Below are 23260 nucleotides of genomic sequence, written 5' to 3' on the forward strand. Positions count from 1 at the left end.
GTGTTTATGAGTGTTTGAGCATGTCTACTCGCTTTCCATAGCCTGAATGAATGTGATGGATGGATAAACGTTTCCGCTAGTCCAACGCTAGTCGGAATTCATAGAATGGGCTAGTCCAACGCTAGATCCTTAGGGATTTCCCCTCGATAGTACATGTTTGCATGTTCATTACATATCATGCATTCTTCTTAGTTTTATCATCCGGCATGCTCCTCGAACCCCTTTTCCCTTCATTTTAGGGCTCTTGCATCTCATGCTAGTTATAGGGTTCATTTGCTTGAGAGTCCCCTTAAATATGGGATATAGACGAGTGTGGCTTTTTCTAAGCCTTAGCACGCTTGTATTCCCTCTATAAAAGGGCAAATTAAGTCACGATTTAGGTCTCCCCGTACCCAATATACATACATTCCCTAGGATCATGCATCCACTCTACCATTTTATACTCTCATCACACTTTCATTTTTTTCCTCCCATCTTGCATATGTGCACCTTTACATTTTCACTTGCACACGAGCATTTTTGTCATTACTTGCACACATGCACTTCATATTATCACTTCACATACCACACCTTGCCCACTCACGTGCACACTTTCACTTACACGTTCTTGTCTTTTATTATTTTTTCAAACTTATGTCTTCACATTGCATACATGCATTCCATCCATTTGCATCCCACTTGCATTATTCGTGACTTCTTCAAAAGATCGTTATTGGGCTTCACAATTAATGTGACTGGCACCATTCAACCTTTGAAGGGAAATTTCCCTCAATACCCCTAGGTCTAGGGTTTGCATTCATGTAGTGCATCCAAATGTAATAAATTCTTTGATTAAAACAAGAAAATCTTTGATTAAATCATGCAACTAGCCTTGGCTAGGTCAAAGGGGTGCCTTGGATTTTATCCTTGCCTTCCCCTTTGTCAAATGTGACTCCCGAACCTTTTTCGTTGGTTTACGTGGACTAGGAGTCGTTTAAAAGGGGTTTCTTACTACTTTTTCCTATTTTTTCTTTAAAAATTCATTTTTGGGTGACTTGGTACACCTTAACTCATTACCAAGTGGCGACTCCAATTTTTATTTCAAACCCTTTTTAAACTATAATTTTGGGTCAAATCGTCGTATTCTCAACCCCCCATTTAGGCCCATTTTTCTTTTAAATCACAATTCATTTTCCAATCACAAATATATTTTTAAACCATTTTATTTATTTATCAAAAAATGGGGCGCGACAGTTGGCGACTCCACTGGGGATATTCGAGAGTTCGAGCGAATTTGATTTAATCAACCTTTTTCTTCTTTTAACCTTTGCATATATCACATTTGGGTGTTTAGGGTTGCATTTTTCCTTTTATTAGGATTTTTGCATTTCACGCATACCAACTCCCTCACTTACTCATTTGGCGTACGTTTGTTTTAATTGATGAATGGTTTATGTATGTGATTCCGCGCTTGACATTGCATTTGGGTGGGGGACATACCCTAGAGCCTCGTGTTGGGTTCTTGATCCCTCCCCTCCAAACGAGCACTAGCATACGTGCATACGCTTTAATTTTTTACCCCTCATTTTTTTTCTTTTAGTGGCTTGTCACGCCACTCCACCCTATTAGGATTTTAGGCGACCCACTTGGACATGTGATCGTGACACGACGTGCGCGTAGCATGATCCGAGGGGTCACTCGATCTTCCGCTTTAAACTTTAGGTTAATGACCTATTAGTTTTTAGTCGAAGATTGAGGATTCTTTTAGATTCGCCCAGACGGGTAGCCGTAACACGACGTGTGCGTAGCAACGTCTGGGGAATCGCTCGAGCCACCGACAAGGAATCTTGGGAGTGATGACCCTTGGTTTCCAAGTCTGAAGGCTCGGGGACCTATGACTTATCGAGTCTAGATGCATTAGTGAACCCTAACCTCATGCATCCATGATAGCTTGCCTAGGGTAGAGTCGGCCTTATCCTGAGCTAGGGACACTATTCACGAGGGGAGGGATCCCACCCTCTTTCCTTATTTCTTTGTTGCTTTTATATCATCTAATTGTCCAACGTGTTATGTGATTATGTGTTGAACTAACGTTTCCTTGTTTCTTATCTTTCGCATTCACAAACGTTAGGAAATAAGAGGTCTGGCATGATCCTCTTTTAGGACCTACCCTTATAGATAGGCCATTGCACGTTTAGAAATTTCGGTATATTTCATTCGTAAATTAATAATGGCATATCATTTTAGGCTTACCCTGGCAAATAAAGGGTTCCTTAGGTCACGTTTCATTTCGAATTGCATTTTTCCTGCTTTAATAAATGGCATCATGCATAAACCCTAGAAAGGGAATGCCACATAGGGGATCCCGTGTTAGGAATAAACCATCTTGTGTCTCGGATATTTAATCCAAGGAGACTTGCACGTTTACATTTTGTACCATCCAAAGGGGTAGTGCACAAGGTAAGGTAGGATCCGATCATTTTCATAGAGTGATCTTTGGAATATGAGCATCTAATAATCACTTTTTGGGCCATTTTATCAAAATTGGTAAAATTTCCTTGCGTAAAAGGACATTAATTTGAAGAAAATTCACAAGTGATTTCTCCTATTGAGACGATAAATAAATTGATGCCAAAATTTGATTTTAGAAGGCTCATAGGCTAATGCATCGCAATAGAATTTTGAAACTAACCAATGGCCGGACAATTCAACCAATCCATTTTGCCGATTCATTCGATAAATCGTCAATTCATTTGACCAATTTACCCTTTTTAGGGTCGTCCGGTCGATTTTGAATAAATCGTCAATTCATTTGACCAATTTACCCTTTTTAGGGTCATTTGACCAATTTATCCTTTTTAGGGTCATCCGGTCGATTTTGAATAAATCGTCAATTCATTTGACCAATTTACCCTTTTTTAGGGTCATTCGGCCGATTTTTTGAATAAATCACTAATTCAATTTCATTCATTTGGCCAATTTACCCATTTTTAAGGCAACCGAGCCGATTTTGAATAAATCAAGTTTCGTTCAATCTATTTGATCAATTTACCCTTTTTAGGGTGAGATGATTAATTTTGGATAAATTAAATTTCATTCAATTCATTTGACCTGTTTCCCTTTTTAGGGTAATCCGGTCGATTTGTAATAAATTGTCAATTTCATTTGACCAATTAGGATTTCAATGTCGAATTTCAAAATGGAAAACCTAGTCGATTTTGTGAAAAACATCCATGGCATCCAGCCATTTGATCAGTTGGAGTTTTGATCTGTGCTTCACTGAGAAAATTTGTCAACGAATTCCAATCTCTTCGATAGGAAGTTCGTCAAGGTCAAACCAGTACGTTTTTTGCAAATTCTTGTATCAATCAAAAGTGATCAATCCCTTCGGACGAGGTCCTCATTTTGACCAACGTCTCTTCTCATTCCAATGGGCCAAATTTTTCAAATTATTTTTCACTCCATGAGTTGATCGGATCCATCAGGTATTGTATAGTGCCTATTCTAGCGGATTGCATTTTCATGCTAGGCCTACCCTTGGCATAAAAAGGGTTCCCCCATAGGACATGCATACCGATTTTGCAGTTTTACCTACTAACTCGGGGTATTTTTCTTTTGTTTTCCCCTTCCCCTGCATTCATGAAAATGTATCAATAAGATGAAAGTATTTCCCTATATTGGATAACAATTTTTGATCCGATAAAGTTTTGGAAAGTATTATTTGATTCTTGGGCAGGTCCTACAATGAAAACATAAATGATCTATCTGGAAGCTCTACGCTAAAGCATCTGAGAGATTTTGTAATTGTTTTCCAAAGGAAAATTCTGTTTATTTGATTTGTTAATACATTATTGTTCCAAAAAAAAAAAAGCGAGACAAAAAGTGTATATGTGGAGCTCTTTACAAGTTTCTCTCTTCTCATTTGTATCGTAATTGAATGAGAAATTTTGTTTCAAACTTTTTCAGCAATAAAATTTTTGGACAATCATTGTTTTGTGTATATTTATGTACATTTCATTCTTTATTCTTATGCATTGGAGATTTCATGATGAATTTTAAGAAATAAGACTAAATTGGGATTTTTTCAACCTCCTGCCTGAAAATTCACAATAAGAGTGCTCAGAATTAAAAGAGATTACTCAAAAGGCCCTATGAGATTCCTTTTCTCCTTCATTTGACCCCAAAATAAAATCAGTCACATTGATTGATAAATTGGGGCCATCTTTGCTTGAAAATATCCATTGTGTTTAACTGATCCAATTCACATCTAAGTGAAAGCAAAAATGTGCATTATTCTTGTTTGTTTTGAAAATTTGGAATGATACTTCGAACATTCTTTTCTCTACCTATACACATTTTATCATTTGCTCTCCCATTTGAGCCTTTGAAAGAGTAATTTCGTTTCAAATAAGAGCCCTAATGATCACTACCCTATATTGGAAAATTTTCAAATATCAAAAAGGGAAATGAATTTTCAATGACCATTTCGTTACTTTGATTGTCATGAAGCGTAAGAATGATACTTTGGCCATCATTTCTACAACCTAAACACTGATCATCCCTTGCATCCTCATTTGAGTTAAAACTTTGTGGTTCTTTTCGAGTGCACCTATGATCGCACCCCATATTGGGGAAAGGAGATTGGGGAGATTTGATTTTTACTTGGGCTTCATTTTTGAAAAAAAAAAAAAAGAGAAAAGAAAAAGAGAAAAGAGAAGAAAAAGAAAAGGAAAAGAAAAAGAAAAAAAGTTGTCCGGTGGATTCTCTATGTTTCACGGATATGGACGAATAGAAGTCATCCTCAGTCGGTTAATTCAGATACATGCAAAAAAATTTCGCATTAACGAAAGGTTCCTTTCAGCGTTATTGTAAGGAACAGAATAAAAGTCAGGCCCTCTTCTTTTCCAATCAAACATTCTATCCCTAGTTATCCCTTTTGAGCTTTCAGAATAAAATACTTTGTTTGGCAACCCCTGAGAATCGCAAACCCCACACTGGGGCAAGTTTGAGTTAGAAAAGAAAAGTTTCAAGAAGTGGAAAAGTGAAAAGTCACAAAATCAAAAGAAAAGAAAAAATAGAACCCCAGTTCAAAAATAAACTGGGGCAAATTTTGTGAAAGTTCAAGAATGGCAGAAGGCCGAAGAATCAAAAGAAGAAAGAAAATGAAAGGGAAAAAGCCTCAATTGAGCACAAGTTCTGGCAAATTTTGATTTAACCCTAAAATAGGGTTGGCGCAACAATGCGATCTCAGATTCTTCAAACCACTTTTGGAAATTTGCCTTCAAGCCTTAACTTTTCTAAGCACTCCACCAGACCCCATTACAAAAGCCGAAAGTCCTGACTTCTGTTTTTTGCAATGGCCCTGTTAAGAAAATTTCTGATGCCGGAAAATTTTAGCTGTATTTCTGAATTGCTTGGGTATGAGGTTGACGCTACTCACCATGAAAAACCCACCAGATCAAAGAAAAGAAAACGGAAAAGCAAAAAGGAAAAATGAAATACAAAAGATTCGATGGTGAAGTCCCTATTGAGTGATCAAACAAAGTTCAGAATCTTCGAGTTCAAAATAGGGGCAATTTTGGAAAAATGCGATCTGTGGTGCAATGTCCTTGACTTATCCTTCAACTATCGTTTTCAAGCTACATTACAAGCTAACAAAGTCCATTGTTGACTTATTCCTTCATGACAATCCAAAGTGAGGATTATGCTCGTAAGAAATCCATCAATCATTCGTGATCATGGGGGTATAACCAGTTTTCACAGGTTTAGCTATCGCTTCTACCCATTTTGTTGCAAGCCTATAAAGCTCATATGTGGACTAAGTTTTCTTAAGAAATAAGGGTGACAAACTCTTTGCTTTCACTAAGATGTGACATTGAATGGATTACATACAATTGGGGCAAAAAAAAAAATGAGACAGATTCTGATCTCCCATTTCCTTAGCCATTTCAAAAATAAAGTCACTTGATTGGTCCTGAAAGATGAGCCAACCAGAAGTGGTGACCCGTTACCCAAAACACCAATGCTAAAAATGAGGAAGGAATCATCTGAAGTCTGGTATTATTTTGAGAAATTCATCATGAAATTTTCCATGAGTTTAAGCAAGACGCTTGATTTCTTCACATTATATGTTAGGAAACACAGTTTCTTATTTTGTTCAAACAAATGGAGCGTTATTCAAACAAAATTTTTGCAATCAAATGGACCTACACTGGGGCAAATTTTCGTTTATGAGATTTCGCAAATTGGGCTCACACTGGGGCAAAATTTTTGGTAATACATTTGAGGTATTTCGTCCAGGAATCAAATAATACATTTTCGAATCAATCACGCTGCTCTTTTCATGAAATTTAAGTGCATGTCATACTTTGATAAGCCCCATGTGCAGGTATTCATGGCTGAAATGATAAAGAGGCACCCATTGTTGTGAAAGACCGATACTGGAAAAAGTGAAGCAAGGAGAAAGAAGAAAAAGGCCCTACACTTCGGCAAATTTTTGTTGAAAGGATTCTCTCGGAAAAAATCAATCAAAAATTCAAAAAAAGAAAAAAATCAAAAAAAAAAAATCAATGTCAATGTCTTGTTTCTTGAAAAATCAAGTGGATTTCTTGTTGGCGAGTCTCAACGTTCGCCGCGCACCCATCTACCTCCTTTCTTGACAACCACATTTAATTCACTGACTTCAACCACCGTTAGCATTGAGTCTATCTCACTAACGTGTGCGTTCTTCTTCAACCACCGTTAGCATTGAGTCTATCTCACTAACGTGTGCGTTTTTCCTTCAACCACCGTTAGCATCGAGTCTATCTCACTAACGTGTGTGTTATTTTTCGGTCTATCTCCGTTAAGCATTGGGTTAATCCCACAACGTACCTTTCTATTTTCGATTTTCTCGTCAGGACCGGGTCTAATCTCGCTGACCAATGACTGGCAGGACCGGGTCTAATCCCGCTGACCAATGACTGGCAGGACCGGGTTCTATCCCGCTGACCAATGAAGGGCAGGACCGGGTCTAATCCCGCTGACCAACGAACGGCAGGACCGGGTCTAATCCTGCTGACCAACGAACGGCAGGACCGAATTTTATCCCGCTGACCTCTTCTATCACATTAGGACCGGGTTTCATCCCGCCAAATCTCAAAAATCAAGTTGGGCCTGAATTTGGTGCCGCCAACATCTCAAAAATCTTGTTGGGCCTGGACTTGGTGCCGCCAACATCTCAAAAATCAAATTGGGCCTGGATTTGGTGCCGCCAACATTCCAAAGATCTCGTTGGGCCTGGATTTGGTGCCGCCAACATTTCAAAATTCAAGTTGGGCCTGGATTTGGTGCCGCCAACATCTCAAAAATCACGCTGGGCCTGGACTTGGTGCCGCCAACATCTCAAAAATCAAGTTGGGTCTGGATTTCGTGCCGCCAACATTCCAAACATCACTACGTTGGGCCTGGATTTCGTGCCGCCAACTTCACAACATCACGTTGGGCCTGGATTTCATGCCGCCAACTTCACAAGATCCCGTTGGGCCTGGACTTCGCGCCGCCAACTTCCCATTGGGCAGGCTTCGGGTTTAACCCCACTGACCAATTCATCATACTGGGGCAAATTTTGAAAAGATTCTCTCAAAAGATCAGAAAAAGAGAAAAATAAAAAAAAAAACAAAAACAAAACAAAAACAAAAAAAAATCAAAAAATCAAAAAAAAAAACAAAAATCCAAAAATCCAAAAAAAAAAAACAAAAAAAATCCAAAAAAAAAATCAAAAAAATCATCAAAAAATCAAAAAAATCATCAAAAATCAAATCAAATTCATCATGGCAGGCTCGGGTTTGATCCCACTGTCCGATTGATTGTCAAGACATTTCATTTTCATAGCCACTGGAGCGTGTGGTTTGTCCCGCCAGTGAGCTTTTCATTTTCATTGCCACCAGCCGTTGGGTTTGTCCCACTGGTGAGCCTTTCATTTTCATCGCCGCTAGCCGTTGGGTTTGTCCCACTAGTGTGCCTTTTAATTGCATTTGCCACCAGCCGTTGGGTTTGTCCCACTGGTGAGCCTTTCATTCTCATCGCCACTAGCCGTTGGGTTAGTCCCACTAGTGAGCACTTCCTTTTGTATTGTCACTAGCCGTGGGTCAGTCCCACTAGTGAGTATTTCATTTGCATCACTAACAAACATGGGTCAGTCCCATTAACACTTCATTTCACTTCTTTCATTTGCATCACCAATAAACATGAGTCAATCCCACCAACACTCCATCTCACTTCAATTCATCTGATTTTAAATTCTGTTCGGGTCAGTCCCGTTTAAATTCTGTTCGGGTCAGTCCCGTTTAATTTCTGTTCGGGTCAGTCCCGTTTAAATTCTGTTCGGGTCAGCCCCGTTTAAATTCTGTTCGGTTCAGTCCCGTTTAAATTCTGTCGGGTCAGTTCCCTTTTTAATTTCCTGTTCGGGTTAGTCTCGTTTAAATTTCTGTCTCGGGTCAGTCCCGATTTTAGAATTTCCTGTCAGGGGTCAGTCCCCATCATTTGAGCAATTCGCAGCCGAATAACGCAGGTAAGTATTTGGTGTCTACTTCTTTGTCTCAAGTTTTTTCAAAACTCAGACAAAGAGGGGCAAACTGTAGACACCAAATTTTTGACTTTAATTTTTCATTATTAGTTTTATTGATGTTTATTTTAGTTGGTTTTACTAATCTCATTTTTAGACATTTTAGAAAAAAAAAAAGAAAAGAAAAAAGTGAAAAATGATGAAAAATGAAAAATGAAAGAAAAAGATTGAAAATGACAATTTTGTTGTTTTAGTTTGTTTATTTTAATGTAAAATTGTTGCTTTTTATTATTTAGTTTTATTATTAATTTTGTTAAATTACTTTAAAAAAAAAAAAAAAAGGGCCGTAGCATGAAAGCTGCGGACTTGCGCAGCTTGTAAAGAGGGATTGGGATGGCTCCTGGGAATGCAAATATGGAGAAAAGGACCTGAAGTTTTAGGGCTACTGGCTCGATATAAAAAGAAAGAAACAGAGCAGCCGCAAGGGGGATGACAGAGGGAGATTGGAGAGGAGAGTGACGGAAAAAACAAAAGGAACAAAAAGGCAAGAAAAAAGAGAGAAAAGAAAGAGGCGGCGGAGAAGAAAAAACCAGGGGGGATATTTGACGGCAAAATGAACTTGGAGAGAAGAACAGAGAGAGAGAGTAAAGATTTTGGGGAGATTAGAGGGATGCTAGCTAAAATTGAGACGGCTAAGACGTTAAGAGAGGAAGCCGACAGAACACGAAACTGGTGAAGGAAGTTACTGGAACAGGAGGAAAGACCGAAGCTTTCATTTGTTCTCCATCAATCAAAAACTTCAGGTATCTTCCTAAAACTGGTTTCCTTTAGCTTCCCCAATTTTAGCCTCTCCAATTTCCTTCGTGACTGAGTCAGACTCTTGTGTTAGTTTTTCTGTTTTTGTTTGTTATTGCCGTCTGTCCCTACCTGCATCAATCTTGGTTTGTGAAGTGTGTATCCCCAAATTCTGTTAGGAAATGAGTTTGAACTCTAGATTTTTGTGTTTTGTTGTTTCCTTGGGTTTGTTACATCGGATAAATGCAGCTAAAAATTCAAACAGAAATGGTCTTTGTTCTCGGATGCTCTGGGGGAAGGAAAGTAGCAATAAAATTATGATTCGTTGTTTGATTTGAAGTAATGTCGGGTTGAAGTTTGGAGAGCTTTGAGTGGAGTATTTACCAGTCTCATGGGGTCACAGAAATGTTGTAGACATGCTGGATTTGCAAAGATAAGGTTGTGTGAAGTCTGTTGCGTTTTTTTCCTTTTCTTTTTCCCGGTGCATCGTGCTGCATTTTACATTTCCTTGTGTTCAAGAAGAGACATGAACTGGTAGTATATTTTGATGCATTATTTTAGGCTGTTTCGTGGGTGGTAGTGTCTTAATCTATCCAATGAAATGTTTTAACAAGGCAATGTCGTTAAGATGATGGTTGGGATCTGTGTGTTGAATGACGAAAAGTGGTATCTTATTCTCATGTTTTACTGTTTTGTTTTCTCCATGAAACACTCTCATAAAACTGTTTCCATGTCTTAATAAGTTGCTAAGGGAATTTACAATACGAAGTCCAGAATGAAGGCAACCTGAAATGAACTTTGAATTAATTTTTCCAATCCATTAGAGAACTCTAAAGTGGCCGAAATTTTGTTGCATACTTATTGCTGTCTTCTTTTTCCATGGTTGTTCAATGAGTTTTTGCACTTAAATTGCATACTTAATTTTGTGTAGAAGAGAAGGAAGGGAAGTTTAGGTGTTGAGTTTGCATATTTGAATCCTTAAAATGCTTGAGCTAGGGTCGAATGTTTGCTGAGAATAAGCAAGTCAAAACTGCCGAACTTTTTGCCCAGAATTTTCCAGCCATGATACATGATGTTTCCTTTGTTGGTTCCTTGCTGCATCTTTCATTCAGCCGTGAGCTATCATCTCTAACTCCTTTGCTGTATTTTCCATTTAGCCGTGAGTTGCATATGTTGTTCCCTTGCTGCATTTTCCATTTTAGCCGTGAGTTGCATCTGTTGTTTCCTTGCTGCATTTTTTATCTAGCCGTGAGCTATCTCTTCTCGTTCCTTTGCTGCATTGTCTTCATGTTCATTTGTCCATTCACCTTTTTGGCTCTTCAAGACAAAAGAGACTTTGTGTGGAAGATTCATGAGATTTGAAAATTATAAATAAAGGAGCATTTAGTCTTAGGACAAGCTTTTAGTTCTAGTTAGTTTTAAAGAGGGAGAGAGTTTTGGAACAAAAGGAAGAAACAAAAAAGGTTGTGTCTTGCCCTTTGAGGCAAGACACAAACCCATCACATTTGTGGCTTTCTTCTTCATTTCTTTTAGTTTATAGGACTAGTTTAGGTCTTGTGTTATACATCCATTCTTGTAAAAGCTCAATAAGGAAAAAGATTGGGATGTAAAAGGGGCACTCTGGGAGGCTCTAATGACAAGGGTTATCCTCCTCTCTAAACTCTTTATCTTGTATTTACTTCAATGTTTAGTGAATTTTTTAGTTTGGATATTATGTTGATGTAGTAGTTTTAAAATTTATGCCTTGGGTATTTGGATGAATTATTTATGATTGCTATTTGTTAATTTTTAAATTATCTTGGGCTATTATCTTGATTAAGTTATTCATTTGCTCTCAAAATCATGATTAACTCGCCATTAATTGTTATAATCTCAAGATGTTAGATTTGCAAAGAAAATTGAAATTTGGCACTAGTTAATGGAAGTGTTAAACTTAGGAAGTACACTCACGAAAGTAGATGTGCAATTTTGTGGCTTGTTTTTTAGTAATTTCATAGAAGTAAATGAGTCTGTAGTTAATTGCATAACCATGAAAGTAGATATGAGTTAGTTATAGGTATAGTTAGTACACCGATAAAAGCATATAGCACGTATATAAGGAAATTATGCTATAGTCTAGTCGAGATTTTAGTATTTAATTAGTCGAGAAGTTGGACCAGCATGAGTAGATAGGGATTCCATGCATTAACAGAGGAGCTTTCATTTGTATTTTTCTACCCATTAGTAGTTTAGATTTTTTGGTTTAATTTGTTGATAGTCTAAATAATAGAGAAACTTTAGCAGTATCGGTAGTTGTCCATCTTCTCTGTGGATTCAATCCTAACTAGCCTATAATCACTCACGACCCGTGTATTTGTGAAAAATCGCATGTGAGATAGTTTAGAAAATTATAAATTTAAAACTTAATCGTAGATTAAGATTTATTGTTGTATGCATATCCCGCGCACGTCATTCCCCTTTGAAAATTTGATAATTAAATTAAATCTTTGAACTTAGTCATACCAAAGAAAAAACAATGTAGTAGGAAAAAAACATTCCGGCTACGGAATCAATAATAGGATTTAAAGTCCTAAAGAAGGCTTATGTGTTGATTATCCACCATTTTCTCCCACAGCCTTACTCACAAAGTCACAATAAAACTCATCAGTGGAGGAAAACTGTTTACTATTTCATCTGGACAAACTGAAAATCTAATCTTTGCATGTCTGTTTACTATTTCATTTCATACCCCTAATATATTCACAATCATCCCTACAAAAAAACCACTATCTTTTTTTTCATGTCGTACTCTTGAAGTAAATAAAAAAAATAGAATAGCATACCACTATGACATAGACATTCCAACACTTTATTTTATCACAGTTTGGTTGGTTACTTTCTTCCAATTCTTGCTCCCTTATAATTTCTTTCGATTCTTTCTTCCACATTTACATATATGAAAATTATGTCCTTACACGGATTTTATTTTCTGTCACTTTCCTATATTAACATTTAAAATATTATTGTGACGCAAAATCCATGTCCATAACGGAACAAATAGTCAAATGGTGACCCAAAATTTCGTGAAAATAATTAAGCAAATAATTAGTTGCATAAAAAAGTGACTATTTTGCAGTTCGTCAAAATTAATCAAACAAGGAGGTGCATATCCCGCCGCATAATGCAAGACCCAAAGACAACAATTTTCCTCTGACATTGATAATTTATCTAATTATTTAAAAAACATAAACATGGGGAGGTCTTATCCAAATTTAAAAAACATAAACATGGTCTTTATTCAAATTTAATAAACATTACTTACCTTCTCTTCAACTTGGGGAGGTCTTAATTGTTGATTTTCTGCTACTTTTCTTCCATACCCGTGTGGTGGATCCTTTCCACGTGTTCCTTAAGGTTTACAATTAATTTTTTTTTTACAATTTATGCGTTCCCAACAACCTCTTCACTTCATTAAATTTTTTACAGCTTAGCGTTCTCAGCAACCTCTTCAATTCATTTAATTTTTTACTGCTTATTTCCTAAGGGAGGACCGCAAATTCTCAGGACGTTCACAGTAAAATAAAAGAATTTGCTCTTTAGATTCTTTCCAGCAGGTTCAAATTGTATATACTTACAAACTTCACTTGTTGGTATTTTTTTTAGATTCTCTTATCACAGTCTAAATAACCGGAATGTAGACTTGTACAATTTTCTCAGCAAAAGTACTCGTGAATCTTGTGAGCACAATTGTTATAAAACATCAAGATTTGTTGAAAATTTTTGAACATCAAACATATAGGTTGCAAAATGAAACAATACCATCTAAACACAGCTTTTGATGTGCTAGAAACAGGTGTTTTCATTAGCAACAAAACCTTCAACTAAGAATACATTGTGCATAACAGCAATAAAAGCAGCTCATTCTGAAAATCTAATCAGTTCCTAAAGGCCTAACAAGGCTTGCAATACATGTACATGATGATTGAAAGTAACTCGCATCGCCCCTAATGGCTAAATCACTAATGCATTTTGTTTCAAGATCATGAAGAATGAGCTTTTCTCCGTCAATCTGCAAAAGCAATTGCCTCTTGTTCTTTGACAGAGCTAGAGGCGTTAAGCTTCGAAATTTCGAACCTAAAGGCATTGTAACAGAAGTTAACTTGGCCCAAGATTTGTCCACCCCGTACTCTTCCATTACCCATAAATCAGCAGCATATCTTCCATTTACTTTATAATAGGGCACTAGACAAAGGCATCCATTCAAGATCCTCAGGTTCTGGTGAACAAAATTTTCAGGATACCTTGGACAAGGCAATTTCCGGAATTCTTCACTGCTAAGATCAAAGGAAACGATGTAACTAACGCCATTCAATCTCCTTTCCTTCATGAACCAATGTAATGCACCATTGGCAAGTACACAATCTGCAGTGCAATAGCAGTCATAGTCGGACACCTTAAACAGAAAATGCTCCGTCCTTCTCCATGTGTTCATCTTTAAGCTATAAACAAAGACTTCATCACACCAGCTCAATCGATCTGTATCAAATAGACTTGTAGAGCTAATCCTTTTCAGCACTTTGTAGTCATCATTCACGCGGTCATACCCGAACCCGAGAAGAAAAGGAGCTCGACCATACATGGAATATTCAACTGGGAAAGAGGGTAATTTCCAAGACTTTTGAATCCATGGATTCCACCAAACAATTTCACGTCTGTAAGGATACCTCAAGCAGAAGAGGCTATTGCAAGATCCTATCAAACGAACTTCATTGCCAGAGTAATCCGAAGGGCAGTTGAGCTGTTTGGCGCTTCCACTAGTTCTAGAGCTATGAGCTTCAAGATCCAAATCTAAAGTGTAGAAGATGTTTTGGTTCAGGGCAATAATTTGGATCCCATTGGAGGAATTTGCTTTTTGGTGGGCTCTGTGGAGATGCATTTTGATGAAGTCTGAGCTATCAATTAAGGCGCGCCATGATTTTGAAACGCACCTGGATCGTAGTAGAGAATCACATGGTAACATCAAAAGCACATTGGCAAGCAAATGGCACGGAATGTAATCTGACATTCTTGCGATTTTTGGAAAGAGGACCTAAGCAACTATGTCCTGCAGAAGCCAGGTTGCTCCAAATTATGGAGAATGAACTTTTTTGGTTCAAACGAAATGATATTGTAAATTTAACCCTTGATAGGTAAGCATATGGCAGCTTTCAATTATTGAGGCCAAGGGAGGATTCCATGTGCTTAGATTCCTATACATAGAATACTAGATTAAGGCAAAGTGTTATAATTGAATTTGTCCCGACTTTGGTCATCAAGTTGTGTCGACATCAATATGAACCGTGAACGTTAGGGAGAGACACTGAGTGAGTGAGGAGTGAAAAAAAAAAAGTAATGAATGAAGACGAGAGATTATGTAAAATATAGTGAAAGAAATATCTATTTTCAAAGAGAAAAAGAAAACAGTTGCTATCTTTGGATAGGAAATTATTTGAAATATTATTCTGTATAATTACTATAGTATTTTTTGTGATATGATATATTTGAAATAAAAATGTAATTAAAAAAATAAAAATATGTGTTAAAAAAAACATATTTTTGATGTAAGTAAATAATATTTTTTTTTGCCAAATTATTCCTGTCTAAACACGCCTACTAGTGTTGGAGAGGCGTGTTTGGAAATCGAAACATGCCAATGTTACAAAAAAAGTGGGCCCATTGGTGGTTTTGGATAGGTACGAAGCACTATCCATGACCTTCCTTCCATTAACCCCGACGCCATCTTGTAAGTGGTCGCCAGCGAAATGCGGCGTTTGTGGATATTGTCGGCCCACAATATTCATATAGTCATTTACCCAACACATTACTCTAACCAGATTTCAAGAAGTGCCTCTATATTCTACACTTAATCAAATTACCCAAAGAATCTTTCCTCAAAAGTGTTTTTGGCAACCAGATGATCCTTCAAAAAATTTGGATTATTATGAATTAATTCTTACAGATACTCAATCTGTAGAAATATTCCCAATTTCAGACAGAAAAAATCCAAATATAATTAGCCACTCAAAATGCATAATAAAGAGAGTTTGTTTTCCAAATGAATGGACTTCTCTTTATTCTAAAAAATCCTTTTCAGTAAGGTTCATTCCAGATGGATTCACTTATCAAGATTACAAAATGACATGGTATCGTGCCTTCCTTTTTAGACCATTCAATCATTCATGGTTCTTCACGTTCAAAGAAAATTGCAGTAGAGAATTTCCAATTTGGTTCAATCACTGGTGGAAATGGTTTGGACCACAACCAGAGATATTACCTCCAAATGTGCTTATGGGATTTCAAACGTATCTAAAAAGAGCAAAGGGGGAAGAATATACAAGACCGATTTTATTTCATATGGAGTTCAAAGTTCCCTGGATATTTTGCTGGAGTTTCAAAATTCATCAAGAGCTTGAAAAACCACTTCCAATGTCATTAGTCAGAGAATTCAAAGTTAAATGGTGGACAGGATTCAATCAAGAATTCGGAGATCAAGTAAATGTCATCAGATTACTAACTACCGGAGATAAACTCAAATGGATCAAACCAATATCTACTCCAACAACTTTTGTACCCACTACAACCAAATCTGCACCAACTCCAACCACTACGGCACCAACTCCAACCACTACTCCAATAAAGAAAGAAAAAGAAAAAGATACCGAGATGGTATCCGAGGCAATTTCAAATGACTTTTTGATGAAAAAGATGATCCAAGATCCAAGACTGCTTAAAGAATATTTGGATTATTTACAAAAGCAGGATAAGAAAGAAGAAACCGACAAAATTGACGAGTCAGCAGAATCATCCGAATTCACTTTTGATCCATTCGCAGGACCATGCGGACAAGATCCAAATGACTTTTGAAAAAGATGTCGGCCACAAATGGAAAAGGAAGATGAAACTCAAATGAAGAAGAAATGAAATTCAAATGACAAGTCTCGAGCCTCTATAAATTGAATCAAGATTTCAAAATGAAGGCATCGGCAAAAATTAGCAGACTAGTTATTGTAAAGCCTTTGTAAACTCTCTCAACATCTCTCTCTCTTATTTTCAACCTACTCCCAACTACTCTCAACCACTCTTTGTCTTCAAACTATTGTATAATAAGAAGATTCAAGCATTCATCAAAGCTTCGTGTGCAACTCAAAGTTTTATTGTAAGTCCAAATCTTTATGCTTATTACAAGTTTATATTGCCTGGGTAGAAGTGGTATCAGAGCCACATCCGTTAATTTGCATACGCATATTTAAAACTTTGTTTTTACATTTTCTTTATTGAATTAAGTTTCTATTTAAATTGGCTAGTTCATGTATTTATATTTACATATTTCATTAAACTTTTACTGAAATCGTTGGTAAGACTTGATGCCTTGTAAGACCGTTGGCAAGTCCAGGATAGGATGTTCCAGGTCTAGTGCTCGGTTGTTCCCGGTTAAGTAAAATTTAATTAAATATTAGACATGGTTGCATTCCTTAGACAATTAAAAATATGATCTAATTCAAAGCAAGAATGAACAAGTGAAGGAGAGTTCTATGCAATCATGCTGATAATTCCAATTTCACTGGATTTGTAGTGACTTTTTCCTTTTTTTTCTTTTTATTTTTAATAGGAAAGAGAGTATTAGAAAGAGAAAATCATTGTACTTGGAGCGGAGATGAATAATCAAAGTTTTAGATTTTGTTCTTGTGTTTGGTGATAATTCCAATTTACCTACATTTGTAGTGAGTTTTTCTTCTTCTTTTTTTTTTTTAAATAAGAAGGAGGGCATCACAAAGAGAAAATTACCGCAATTAGACCAGATATGAATACTCGAATTTTAGATTTTGCTCTCATGTTTGAAAATATCATTAGACTTATGTTAAGTATCCAAAACTGTTTAGGTGAGTAGAGTTATAGTAGAATGACAAATATAGATAAAATAGAGTAATATAATTAGGAAGGGAAAGATGGATTCAGAGTAGAGTGTTATAGTGGACAAGGGGAAGATGAATTCTTTTGAATTGTATTAATGACTAATGAAGGGGTTTACCCTTTTTCTCATTTATGTTTGAATCTGATCGGATGGATAGTAGAAAAGGGTATTAAGAATATTTTTTGTGAAAATAACTCCCTCATCGAACCCATTTAGACGGATAAAGGATTTGGACAATTGGAAAGGCTTGTCGGACCCACTGGGGGCCACAAGTATAATGCTGCCAAAGTTTTTGACACTTGAAATTGAAACCGGGAGTTAAAAACAAAAAAATCCCTGTAGTATATCTAATACATAGAAAAGTGCTCCGTGATCTCAAAATATACAAAATGATATTTTATATTTTGAATAAAATTGTTAACTAACAGAATTCTTTAAATTTAATGAAAATAACGGTTTCGACTATTAAATTTACCGGATTCCGTTAAATTTAACGAATTCTGTTAGTTTACAATTTAATTCAAAATATGATGTGTTATGTTTAAGCTTCATCGCTGAATGCCTGTCACTTCAATACATTCAGGCTTGAAGCTTATAAAAATGTGCAATCTTAACCTCTTTATGCTTCTGCAGGGAAAGGAACAAATGTTTTTATCCCATCGAAAACAGAATCACACCACAGTATTTAAATTCAACATGGAATAATCATTTTATGAAATTAATTGCTCACATCAAGAATGTAGTAGGATCACTTAGAACACCTAAAGCTAATGAAAATGGAAATTCAAAAAAATAAAAAAGAAATAAAATGTAAACATGTCCAACAAAAGTGGCAATAGTAGCTTTTCCATTAGTTCCTGTGACTGCTACAATCTTGGTGCTCCTTGGCATAACATCTGTGACAAAATCTAACTCAGACAATACTCGCTTCCCCTGCATTAAGGAGCACCAGCTTTGATTAGTTTCCTGGTTATTGTTTCCAAAACCAATTGATACATACCGAGCAATTTTTGGTTCTTCATTCCATCATTTTGTATCAATTTGTTGCCTAAAAGTTGATTAGGGTCAAATAATGTGGGTAGTCATAGTATTTTATAAGCAGTTCTAGTACTATTTTATTTATTTTTACTAGGGTTTTATTATTATCACTAGTTTGGCATGAATCTGAATATAAGAATAATGAATCAGATGATGTGCAGCCCTATGACTGGCCCTACATCAAGCGCCAGATACCGTCGCAGCCAAATACATAACTTAGTTCATTTAGGGTTTTTAGTGGTATTTGTTTTCTTTTTAGAGTAGGACTTACTGTGATATATAAATATATAGGCATAGTTAGGGCTTCTGTAATCAGACTTTTTCTCCAAATTAAAATATATTGTTGGTTGATTTTTACCAATTGTGAGTGTTTTTCCTCGTTTTTATGAATCCTTGATTCATACTTGGGATTCGTTTGTATAACAATTCTCATACGGAGAGTGCTTGTGTAATCCTTTCGCTTGTCATGCTTCTGCTACCGCATCGTGTACTATTAAAGCAAGCTTTTCCTGCGATGACTACTAAGGCACTTCGCCCTAACTTTTTCCCGGCAATGACTACTGAAGCATTTCACCCTAACCTGGATTCTATCAAGTCTACCCTAGACCGCATAGAAGCACGTTGTGATCGTATAGAGCGTCTTCTTCGAGATCTATATTGTGGGCTTGAAGCAAAATGTTACTTCAAGAGGTCTAAACATGATGGTGTATAGTTGAGAGATTCACTCCTGATGATTCCAGTGTTCATGCAGTCACTCTATGTTCTCACAGTTATCAGGTCTATAAGAATCTGAACCGGATCACTCAATCGTAACATCAGATCCGTGAGCCTACATTGTCCGTTGATGTAGCAAAACCTGAATATGATGAAAAGCAGGATGAGGAAGAGAGAGAAGAGTTCATCTATGAGCTAGATGGTGATGCAATCGTTGCCATCCTTACCTCCTCAACTGAAGATGAACTCAATATAGATCTCCTAATCATAAAACTTGAGGGATTGGGTGAATTTGTAAATATCAAATTCTTCTCCTATCAATCTAGTAGATGGTGCAATTTTCCTGGATATAGAAAATACTAGTATTGGTAATAAAATTAATTTTAATGAATTTTCTTTTCATGTCAAAATTTTCACTAAGGCTAAGTATGTTAAGCTTATTTTCACTCTCTAAGCAAAAAATCCTAATACTCAATTTTTGCATATAGTTCAACAAGTCTCATTTGTCTTGGCTTCTCAGTTAATTAGTTACTTACATGTCATCATGTTAGTTATTCTTATTGTTTATAGTTAGCCATTTTTTTGCTTCATTTTTTAAAAAAATTAATTTAATCAACTTGTAGCTGCACATGACTAATTTTGTTAATAATCCATCAATTATCCTAAATTTGCTTCAAATTAAAAATATTGGAGACTAGACTTAGTTATTCTTATTGTTTAATTTGCACAATTTTTCTCAGTTAATTAGTTACGTGTCATCATGTTAGTTATTCTTATTGTTTATATTAGCCATTTTTTTGCTTCATTTAAAAAATAATAATTTAATCAACTTGTAGCTACATATGGCTGATTCCGTTAATAATCCATCAATTATCCTAAATTTACTTCTAATTAAAAAAAATTGGAGACTAGACTTATTTTTACAAAAACTTTAGGGACTAAACTTTTGATGTAGAACGTGTTACAGATAATTCTTGAACAAGTGGGATTGAACAAAGTGAGGCATGGCTAACTGGCGCAAGACAAACTCCAGAGGAAGTCCTGTAAAACCCACAATTTTTGGGCTCATTTTATCTTGCCCAATTTAATTAAATGGTAATTTATTATGGGTAAAAGCAAAAATATTTGTAGGTTAGGTTAAATTGTTAATTAAGGGGTAAGATGAGATAAAATAGGGTGAAAGTTCACCATAGTTAAAACTCTTATCCAAACTACCTACTAGTGGGTGATTATTAGGGTTTAGCATACTTATCCAAACAACAAAGAAAAAAAAAGAATAATAACCTATTCCCTACCTTTCATCGTCTGCCTCCCTAGAGCAAGAGCCGTCGGAGAGGAGAGAAGAAGAAACAGGCAACACCATAAATCGATCCGACGACTAAGCACCTAAACCTGTAAGTCTCGAGTTCACGCAAGAAAACCTCTCTTTTAAGTTTTAGTAGCTGTATTAATTGTTCTAGTAATTTTATGGACATGTATTGTTGCTATATAGGTATAGGTATGTATGTTTTGATAAGATTCTTATCTAGGTTGATAGAAATAGGGGGTTGATTTTAATCCTGAGATTATAAAGTGATTGAATCTATTTTTAGAAAAAAAAAAAGAAGGGAAAGGGAAGAGCAGCGGCAGCTCTATCTTGGCTAGACGTTGCAGTGGCAACGCCGCACACAAAAAAAAAAAAAAAATTAGTCGATGTCGCTAGCACTTAGCTTCCATGGGTGGCCTTTCGGCCAACCAATGGAAGCAAAGGGGTCGCCAGCAAGTCAGAATGGTTGGCCTTTTTGGCCAACCATGGGCCCCACCCACAATTAATTAAAATATATAATAATAATAATAATAATAATAATAAATAGAAATAAATAAGCAAAAGGGGAGGCAATTTAAACTTGGACCAAACTATGGTATAAAAATTTAGTAAATGTTTAATAAAAATTTTTAAATATAACTAGCCCATTTTTATAGTATATCGTGAATATTAAAATGCAAGATCCAATTTAATGCAATTGTTAGAATGGAAGGGTTAGTCATGTGAAGTTATACTTAGTTAATTACGTATAAGATATTTTAATGGAAACCTAAAACGTCTTAATCTAGCTGTATTAAGTCAAATTAGACAAGGTAAGATAGGTGCTAAACTGGTAACCGAAATGTTTAAAATCACAACCATAATACTGATAATAATAATAATAATAATAATAATAATAGTAATAATAATAATAATAATGTTAATAATAATACCATAAGGATAACAATAATAATAGTAAATAATAAAGTTGACGATAACATTAGTAATAATAATAATAATACATAATTATCTTCTTTTAAGTTAGGAAACTTTACAAAAAGGAGAACACTCTCAATTAAGAAACTTTCTAAATTAGAAAACCTTGCGAAAGGTACACTGTCCAAATTAAGAAACTTTCTAAAAATAGAAACTTTTCAAATTAGGAAACTTTTCAAAAATAGAAATCGTCCGATTTGAGGGGAATGCTATTAGGGTCCATATAATGGTCTAGATATGAATCTTGTACTTACTTAGAGGTTGTATATTTATGCATTTATAGGAAGTAGCAACTGATTAGGGAACCTATACATTTGATAGGTGCGATACAAGGATCTAAAGTAGTTCCACTTGAGCAGCCAAACAGAGGTAGGTGGAACTTACCCTTCTGAGATTTGAAATGTGCAAAGTGAAATTCTTGTTTTCAATCCTATTTTGTTGTGTTGGCTCGAAAGGTGTTTGATTAAATGCTTTGCTTGGATATTTATGAAAGTTATATTTTACTATACAAAAATGGACTATGTGACTTATTTGAAATGTTTTGATATGTTTCTTATATACAAAATGAGCTGAATCTTTTATGAAAGCAAAGATTTATGTATACGATATATAAAATGAATTTTGACAAGTAAAACTCAGAGCAGTCATGGAATAGACGGTAGGGGCTATTGTCCTGTCTAATCGCCATGGTAGCCTGGTATAAATTCCGGCCGATTTGTGAGGTTATGGTAGTATGGTATAAAGCCCAACCGATTGACCGATTGACAAAGTCATGGTAGCCTGGTATAAAGCCCAGCCAATTGAACGATTGACAAAGTCATGGTAGCCTGGTATAAAGCCCAGCTGATTGACAAGGTCGTGGTAGCCTGGTATAAAGTCCGGTCGATTGACCCAAGAATGAAATGAGATCAATCGATAGTCATGAAATCTATTGGGCGCCCACCTAGAAGGGGTCTAATCTCTAGGTTGAGTACTTAGTAGCCGGTCATTGCATGTACTTGTTATGAGCTGATCTGACGGAATGATTTATGAACTGATTTGAAATGAGACTTATGAACTGATATGAGTTGATTTACGAATAGATATGAAGAGATTTGCGACTTGAAACGGAATGATTTATGACTTTACGATTTCTCATGTACAACTATCAATAAGATGCTTTTAAATTGCTTGTCATTCTTTACTACTGATTGCTTTATAAATAGCGTTGCTTTCAAAATTACGGATGTGAATGATATGCAAACGATTTGAGTTGTACTTATATATATATATATATATATATATATATATATATATATATATATATATATATATGTATGTATCTATAAAATTGAGAGTGCATGGTCCAACGGAGGGATAAATATTACCTACTGAGCGATGTGTCGCTCAACCCACTTCTTACCATTTTTGCAGATTCTGAAGAGTATGTATTGGCTTATTTAGAAGACCCTAAGGATGACTTTTATTAGTTTTAGATGAATAGAAGTTGGCAGGCTGGCTACGTCCAGTTGTTGGTCTTGTTTACCTTTGTTTCCGCTGTTTCTATTGGAGAATAAATGTACGAACGTCTTGATTATTCGTAGACTTCCTTTTGTATGTAATTCGTACCGCACTTTATTTAGTTAAATTATTTAGTACTGTCAAAGTTAATTCGTTAATATAACCTGGTATTCCTGAGTGGGACTTGGGAGTACGGCGGATGTCATGTGACGGGCACGTGCGGGCTCGGGGCGTGACATTTTTTAGTGGTATCAAAGCCTAGGTTATATAGTCCAGAAGTATGTGAAATGGTTTTTGAGGTATTAGGGGTTTTGAGAATTGAAATAAGATAAAAAGAAAAAGAGAATTAAAGGAAATAAGAGATTCATGTGATTTTTTAATGTTATCAAAGTTTAGGTTATGCGATCTAGATGTATGTTGAATGATATTTGTAATATTAGTGATTTAAGAAAATGGGAATGAGGTTGGATAGAATATT

The 23260-nt window shown here is 35.9% G+C and overlaps 1 protein-coding gene across 1 annotated transcript; it reads right to left on the reverse strand.

Moving 5' to 3' along the window:
* Window positions 1–13229: 13229 nt before the first annotated feature.
* LOC113716402 (F-box protein CPR1-like) lies at window positions 13230–14363 on the reverse strand. Its single transcript, XM_027240724.2, has one exon. It carries the CDS (start codon window positions 14361–14363, stop codon window positions 13230–13232), a length of 1134 nt encoding a protein of 377 aa, XP_027096525.1.
* Between the last annotated feature and the right edge of the window lie 8897 nt (window positions 14364–23260).

This window comes from Coffea arabica, chromosome 11c (assembly GCF_036785885.1).
Source record: "Coffea arabica cultivar ET-39 chromosome 11c, Coffea Arabica ET-39 HiFi, whole genome shotgun sequence".
NCBI lineage: Eukaryota > Viridiplantae > Streptophyta > Magnoliopsida > Gentianales > Rubiaceae > Coffea > Coffea arabica.